This window comes from Setaria italica, chromosome I, assembly GCF_000263155.2.
Source record: "Setaria italica strain Yugu1 chromosome I, Setaria_italica_v2.0, whole genome shotgun sequence".
In the NCBI taxonomy this organism is placed as follows: Eukaryota; Viridiplantae; Streptophyta; class Magnoliopsida; order Poales; family Poaceae; genus Setaria; species Setaria italica.
Genome location: NC_028450.1, coordinates 34,884,231 through 34,891,718, shown reverse-complemented (window position 1 = coordinate 34,891,718; position 7,488 = coordinate 34,884,231). Strand labels below are relative to the sequence as shown.

The following is a 7,488-nucleotide window of genomic DNA, read 5'->3' as shown; positions in this document are numbered from 1 at the left end:
ATTTTAACCATCCGCCCGTATCTTTCTTCACCGCCACGAGCAATTTTAGCCTAGACCCGAGAGGCCTCTTCCCCGTTCGCTTCTCCCGTTCGCCCGCCGCCGCCGAGGCAGGGCGCGCGACGCGATCCCCCCGTCCGTTCCGTCCCGTCCCACGCGACGCGACGCGACGCGAGCGAGGGAAGAGGGGAGGTTTTTAAAAGCGAGCGTGCGAAGTGGGTGCGCGGAATTGGACTCGGCTCCTCGGCTGCAAGCAAAGCTATTAAAACCACGAGAGGAAGTTTTCTTCTCCGTGACCTCCCGCCCGCCCGCTGCGCCAACCCACCACCCATCCGTTTCTCGTTCCTCCCTGCCTGCCTCTCCTCCCCACCTCCTTAACAATGGCAGTACAGGCGCAGTACCCGTCCAATCTCCTCTTCCACGACAGGTGCGTCTCCCTCCTACTACTCCGCCCCAGGGCGCGTCGTCTCGCTCCTCCTCCCGCCCGTACAAGGGAGCTTTGATTGGTGGGGAGTGGTCTCACGGGTTCCTGTGCTCCGTGGTCTTTGTCGCAGAGGCGAGCCGGAGAGGAAGGAGATGGACATGCCCCGGCCGCCGCAGCTCGCCGGAGTCTCGCCGGCGGCAGTCTACTTCGCCAGCGGTGGAGGTGTGTGCCGGCCGGCCACTGCGCCCATGTTGATTAACACCGCGGCCCTACGGTTCCTGGATTGTGACGGTTTCGGTTTCTTTGCAGCGAGTGGGAATCGGAGGAAGCGGCCGAGGGAGGCCATGGCGCCGCCTCCGGCGGCGGCCAAGGAGGAGTACGTCAATCTGTTCACACTCCAGCCGCAGCAGTCGACGTCGTTCGCCAACATGGCGCAGTTCCAGAGCCAGAACAGAGTCTCGTCGTCGCCGTCCCCCGCCGCGACGGCGCTCGTGTCCACCGGCCTCCGCCTGGCATTCGACGAGCAGCAGCAGCAGCAGCAACAACAACAACAACAGGAGAGCACCAAACAGATGAATGCCTTGCGCTACTCGTCGTCGCCATCGCTGTTCTCCACCGTCTCCGACGAGCTTGCAGCGCAGGTGAAGCAGCATGATGACGAGATCGACCGATTTATCCGCGAGCAGGTAATCCTAGCCCCCGCGATCCGTTCGTTCTCGTCGTCAAGTTACTTTCTTTGTTCCAATCCTGATGGGCCCGTACGTTCGTGTTCGTGGTCAGGGCGAGCAGCTCAGGCGGGCGATGGCCGATCGGCTGCGGCGCCACAACCGGGCGATTCTAGTCAAGGCAGACCAGTCCGCGGCGCGCCGGCTCCGTGAGAAGGCGGCGGAAGCGGAGCGCGAGGCGCGGCGCGGCGCCGAGCTGGAGGAGCGGCTGGCACGCCTCCGCGGCGAGGCGGCGGCGTGGCAGGCAAAGGCGCTCTCGGAGCAGGCCGCGGCGGTCACCCTGCACGCCCAGCTCCAGCAGGCCGCGGCCGTGGCGAGGGCGTCGGTCGAGGAGCTCGGCGACGCGGGCCCCGCGGAGTCGTCGTCCTCCGCGTACGTGGACCCTCGCCGCACCGGGCCATCGCCGGACCGCGCGTGCCTCGGCTGCCGCCTCAGGCCAGCCTCCGTGGTGCTCCTCCCCTGTCGGCACCTCTCGCTCTGCGGCGAGTGCTTCGCGGCCAGTGACGCGGACGCCGCCATGGCGTGCCCGGTGTGCCTGTGCGTGCGGACGGGGAGCGTGGAGGCCATCCTCTGTTGAGCTGTCCTCCTCGCCTCATCCGGCCATCCATCCCCCCGTGAGCCGGTGAGTGCATGATGTGCAGGAATCCATCAATGCCTTCCCGAAAAATACAAGAAAAAAAATCGTAGGAAAGCTAGAATCTTCTCTTTCTTTTTTGTCTCAAGTTTTTGTTCATATTAATTCCGAGCATCCCTCCTCAAATCTCCTTTCATACTAGGGGTTTAGGAGAATTCAATTGATAAGTTCATTGTTAATAGTAAGCAGCAAGTGCAGCAGGTGAACGCTGGTGGCTGGCACACCTTTGATTTCTTTCTCTCATTCAATCCGTCCCTTTCGTGTTCCTTCCTGTACACTAATCAGAGAGCAGGTTTTCCATGTTTGCGCCTAATTTGCTCCCGGCGTTTGTCTTGACGTCCGCGCAACCGGATATGGCGCGATGGCAGGCGAGCGGTGTCCCCGGGATTATACAAGCGATCGCAACCGCCGTGCCGCTCGTGACGTCGTCCCGCCCCGACGCGACGCGAGGCCCGCCTGCCTGCAGCGGTATTGCCCGAACCCCGGGCGGAACGGCGGGATTTCCGTAGCGGCCGAGGACGGACGGAGAGGTTGGTGCGCGGCGCGGCCGGCCGGTTGCCGCCTCTGCCGATCCCCGGCGTGGGAGGAGGAACCGACGAACGGACGCGCGCGGGGGCGCGAGAGGTCAGTTATTGCGGGGGCGCACGGCGCGGCCCCGGGAGGAGATGCGTGCCCCACCCGTCGGTGGGCAGCCAGAGGAAGCGGATCTGAGGTGGCACGGGCGGAGATCGGGCTCGTGATCTGTCAGTCAGCGGCCTGCCACGAGGAACGACCGGCCTTGCGCGGGGGCGGGGTGGGTGGGTGGAGGGCTGTCAGACTCTGTCACTGTGGCGGGAGCGGCGGCAGCGCCAGCGCCTACGGCTGCTCATCGCCGTCGCATCGGGCAGTTCGGCACCACCACCACCACCGGACACCCGGTCCAGTGCACGACGTGCCACCACATGCAATCCCTCTCCTTTTCTACGCTAGACCGTAGGCAAGGTTCGTACTCCAACTCAACTCGCCCGCCGCCTTGACGTGCGCATCTCGGGTGCTTTCTTTGTACTGGCGCGGAGACTTTATCGGCAATTGAAGGAGCCAAGGAGGCGACGCCGGGCGGGGCACTGTACATGTACAAGGCCGGCCGTGGACGGAGGGCGCGCATGAATCCGAGCGTCAGTTTCCAAAGCGTACCGATTCCCGCCCGCCAGTACGCTGTACGCCTCATAAAGGCTTGTCCTGCACGCATTAACCGATATGCACATCCATCATGCAGTGTCACGCACGAGCCCCGTCGCAGTGATGTTGCCGGGAGATGGGGAAGATTCAGACGATCGAGCACGTAGTGGTACCGGCACGGCAGCAGCGGTAGTACCAGGGGCGGCCAGCACGGCTTGCTTGTGAGTTGTGCAATGGCACCGTGACCGAACCGTCCTCAGTTACCAGCCCATGCAGATGCAGTGCAAAGGGCAAACCCCTCTACCTGACCATGCGCTTTACACGTCCCGATGTGCCTTCTCCTTTAGCCTCCATGCCGTGCATATCTGATCTGATTCTTCGTTCACGGGGTTACGGGGAATCCAGTCGCTGTTGCGGCCGGCCCAGTGATCTGATCCGGTGCCTCACGGGATTACCGCGAACCACATCGTAATCGTTCCATACCTGATCCTCCCCTGTCACCCTGCGATGGGCCGACGCGTCGTGTTCCACTTCCACGCCGTCGGCATGTCCTACCGGCTGATCCGGGGAGAAGAAAGGAATGCTTCCACAGAAAGGTTATGGATGCGCGGATGGAGTGGAAATCCGTCCAGATTAAGCTTACGACTGACGGACTCTCTCTCGATAATGTTTAGAATCACATGCGTTTGTCAACCCCCATTGAACATCAGCAGGCCAACCCCCGAGTGTATTATGGGTGCAGAAATAGCCTCCGAGCTCGTTGACCCTGATGTTTAAGTGATGGTTATGTCCCAGCACTTGCAATTAGAATATCTGGATGCAACACTTTGTGTCAATGTTTGCCTTCTCCCATGCATCAGCAAGAAACATAATTTTTTGGCCCCCTTGTGATCTTCTATATAAGATGACTAGCTCAAAGACAAATTCGTTTATCATCAATCAACTTCTTTGCACATTCTTTCAAAATCTTTTATAGGTGGGTGTTGAGAAAATCTGAAAGAAGCAATCCTACAGGATTGTTGAGACAAAAAAAAAAGAAGGTACGGTTAGGCCAAGCCTACATCAAATGGCCCAATGGCCGAACAATAGGCTGTTGAACGCTGCTGCAGCCTTGCAAGATGGGCAACGAAACTCACTTTGGGCTCAGTGAACGATGACATTCGCGATCCTATTCCAACCCATTTTGGGACTAGATCACGTGTTGGGCCTAACACACTGGTACTTGGAAAATAGACCCTGCACCGGAGAACTGGACCACCAGCTGCAAACCTGCAATCTTTTACGCCGTTCAGGAGGATCATGGCCGGCAAGCTCGGCCAACTGGGGTGAGGTCATCAGCTCAGCTCAGACGGAAATCTTCCGCCACGGACAGTCCGTGTGCGTCACGGATATTTACTGCGAAGCCCGTGAACCTCCTCTGCCATCTCCCGCGCGTCGCACGGTAACCTCGTGCCACTTACTGTCCGCGCAGAACGCCGTAATTCAGGTCCAGCTCGGTCGCCACGGCCCACGGGGTCAAGGTCTCGTCAGGGAGACTTCGTTCCAGGCCGGGTCAACACCCAATCACACGGCGGCATCGACCTCGTCAGGCACGTTGCCTTTGTCGCAGGCTCGCAGCGCGTGTGCCTGGATCCACCGGTAGTAAAGCTCAGTAAAACCCAACGACGCCAAGACAAAAGACAGAGACACGGCGAGGCGCGTGTGGTGAAGGCGAGCACACCGAGCAGAGCACATAGCAAAAGCAGCAGCAGCGGTAGCCGCGTGCCGGCGCGCGTCGCCGATTCGGCATCGTAATACACCACCGTCTCGCGCACAGCTTCCTCGCCGTTTCGCCCGTTTTTCTCCGCGAACTTCTCGATCTGAGAACCTAAAACAGCGAGAGAACAAGGGTCCCTCCGGATTCCAACCTCCCTGCTTGTTTGTTCCCGTCGTTGAGCCAACACAACATGACGTCTCAGCTGCCAAGGTTGTGACTCGAAACGCTAGCACAGCGCAGTTTCTCGAACTAACAAACTTTCACCATCGCTCAATTTTTTTTTTGCGACGATCACCATCGCTCAATTGCACTAAACTAAACTCCAAAACGTTGTGCAAAGATTACCAGGCTGTAATCTAAGGCGTCCTAATCATGGCAAATACCACACGTGGCGGCACCGGCGCGCGTACCAGCCAGCAGCACGGGCAAGCCCCCCACGAGTAGGGGCAATAAAGGGTTCCACTTCTCGTAGTCATGCTTATTATAATTTAAGCGAATATTTTTTCATTTCTCGTAGTTCAAATCTATAAAACGGCTTACCACATAAGCAAGAATCTAGAAAAATAAACAAAATATTTGGTAGAATTCTCACTTATTTTCACCGATAAACCGCTTATAAACGGAAAGAAACCAAAGAATCGGATCTCCGTTGTTGCAGACGAGATCTTCCAGTGGGTCCTGCGGGACATCGCAGTTAACAACCGACCGCCGGCGCCACCAAGGCCCGGGGCGCCTGGCACGCGGGTAAGCGAACAAAAACCGGCGCCGTAGCTTTCTTTCTTGTTGCCCCTAGCGGTGCGCGTACGGCCAGAATGCGCTGGCCGGTTGCGATGCGGTACAAGGGAGTGAGGGACAGGGAGAGGAAGGGGAAGAGGTTCCTGGAAATATAGCCGTGGTTTCTCGCGCATCCACCCGGCACCTAACGCAACACCCACCTTTTCGTCCTCTCCCTGCTCCTTTATAAGAGGGCCGGGGAAAGACTTCTATTCTATGCTCGTCGTTGGCAGCAAGTTTTAAAACTGTTCACTGATTCAGTCTCCCCTAAGGCTCAGCTCCAACCCTGAAAAGAATGACGTCTTCCTCCTCTTCGTTCTTCGATATCGAGCCGCTCGAGTGTGGTGCGACCTGCCGCTGCGCCATGGACGCCTGCTCCCTCTGCGGCAAGCGGCTGGCCGGAGACTGCGACATCTTCATGTACAGGTCTGTCTGCCGCGCACCTGTATGTTCCTTCAAGTTTTCCGACCCACTGCGGATTGATTTGCTGATACGGCTGGTGTTCTGATTGCGAACAACAGAGGGGACACGCCGTTCTGCAGCGAGGAGTGCAGGTACCGCCAGATGGTGAGCGATGACTTGGGCGCGGGGAAGAGCAAGCCCTTCATGATGGAGCTTCCGGCGATGAAAAAAGAGCAGCAGCGGCATATGCACGAGAGGCCAGCCGCCGCCGAGCCCGCCCGTGTCCAGATCGCAGCAAACGTTCCCGTCGCTATCTAAGCACCGGGCACGGAGCAGCATCCGATCGGATTGAGAAGGAGCTGACAGCCCCATGCCCCGATCGAGATGAGTAGCGGCAGAATATACGCAAGCAAGCAACCACGCCCTCGAGATCTTTGTGTTCTTCCTTTTTCGTTGTTGTCGATCACTTTTTTTTTATGTGATGAGCGCGAGTGTCAGAAATGGGTGTACATGACGGCATTTCCCAGCTTTTCAGTGTTGTCCCTTTGCAATCACTACGTGTATGATCTTTTTGGGGTGTTTGGTTTTTTGCACCTCCTAAAATTCATTGTCACATCGAATATTCGGATGTTAATTAGGAGGACTAAACATAAGCTAATTATAAAACTAATTACATAGATGGAGGCTAATTCATGAGACGAATCTATTAAGCCTAATTAATCCATCATTAGCACATGTTTACTGTAGCATCATATTAAGCCTAATTAATCCATCATTAGCACATGTTTACTGTAGCATCGTATTGTCAAATCATGAACTAATTATGCTTAATAGATTCGTCTCGCAAATTAGTCTCCATCTGTGCAATTGGTTTTATAATTAGTCTATGTTTAATATCCTAATTAGTATATAAACATTCGATATGACAGGAATTTTAGGAGGTGCTGAAGAAACAAACACCCCCTGGTTGGTTCCGCGAGTGCTATAAAAATTGGAGATCGTGCCCGTACGTTGCTACGGATAAAATAAAATGCCGCCTAAGACTACCTATCTAGTTACCTTAAACAATACAGTCATATATGCATTGGATTCGACACGCACTATGAATTGGACTCATTTAATTTTCGTATAGATTTTTTTGGCAAAATATTTAAATTTAACATAGATGCGCAAGAGAGTTTCACGATGTCATATGATGATGAGAACCACTTTATGTACAAATAAATAGGAGATGCAACATTCAGTAGCACACTCTACTGTTCTTGATAATGAAAGCCACCTCATATTCAGATTTGAGAGTTAGGAGCCAAAAGATGAACTTAAAACCAATACAAAATTTGGGAGTTTCAAAATAAATGATTGTTTCCAAAATCCTGACTCCTAACTACATGTTTGTTTGGAAACATTGATATTTGGCAATAGTTCCGATGATTCATTTGATTAATAGATAGTATTCAGGCTCCCGGCTAATCGAAATAAGTAACTCAGAAATAGTACGGAGAAATTAACATTCACAAATGACACACTCAAGATATTTCAGATCACATGTCCACAGAGCATAAAAAGTCACAAGTCAGTATCAATCTGTCTTCCATTAGATAAGCCACATTCTAAAATT

General features: G+C 55.0%; 2 protein-coding genes across 2 annotated transcripts; both read left to right on the top strand.

The window, feature by feature from the left end:
• Positions 1–211: 211 nt before the first annotated feature.
• Positions 212–2,023, top strand: LOC101773967 (BOI-related E3 ubiquitin-protein ligase 1). Its single transcript, XM_004953432.3, has 4 exons — positions 212–424; positions 552–643; positions 731–1,107; positions 1,202–2,023. The coding sequence occupies exons 1-4, from the start codon at positions 378–380 to the stop codon at positions 1,721–1,723; spliced, it is 1,038 nt and encodes a 345-aa protein (XP_004953489.1). The 5' UTR covers positions 212–377; the 3' UTR covers positions 1,724–2,023.
• Positions 2,024–5,627: 3,604 nt separating this feature from the next.
• LOC101773554 lies at positions 5,628–6,421 on the top strand. Its single transcript, XM_004953430.2, has 2 exons — positions 5,628–5,894; positions 5,990–6,421. Exons 1-2 carry the CDS (start codon positions 5,764–5,766, stop codon positions 6,186–6,188), a joined length of 330 nt encoding a protein of 109 aa, XP_004953487.1. The 5' UTR covers positions 5,628–5,763; the 3' UTR covers positions 6,189–6,421.
• Positions 6,422–7,488: the final 1,067 nt, after the last annotated feature.

Excerpts from the sequence above, each read along its gene's own strand:
- LOC101773554 (XM_004953430.2), top strand. The coding sequence starts at position 5,764 with ATGACGTCTTCCTCCTCTTCGTTCTTCGATATCGAGCCGCTCGAGTGT. Across the intron at positions 5,895-5,989 it reads TGCGACATCTTCATGTACAG|AGGGGACACGCCGTTCTGCA; the intron begins GTCTGTCTGCCG and ends TGCGAACAACAG.
- LOC101773967 (XM_004953432.3), top strand. The coding sequence starts at position 378 with ATGGCAGTACAGGCGCAGTACCCGTCCAATCTCCTCTTCCACGACAG. Across the intron at positions 644-730 it reads CTACTTCGCCAGCGGTGGAG|CGAGTGGGAATCGGAGGAAG; the intron begins GTGTGTGCCGGC and ends GTTTCTTTGCAG. Across the intron at positions 1,108-1,201 it reads ACCGATTTATCCGCGAGCAG|GGCGAGCAGCTCAGGCGGGC; the intron begins GTAATCCTAGCC and ends GTTCGTGGTCAG.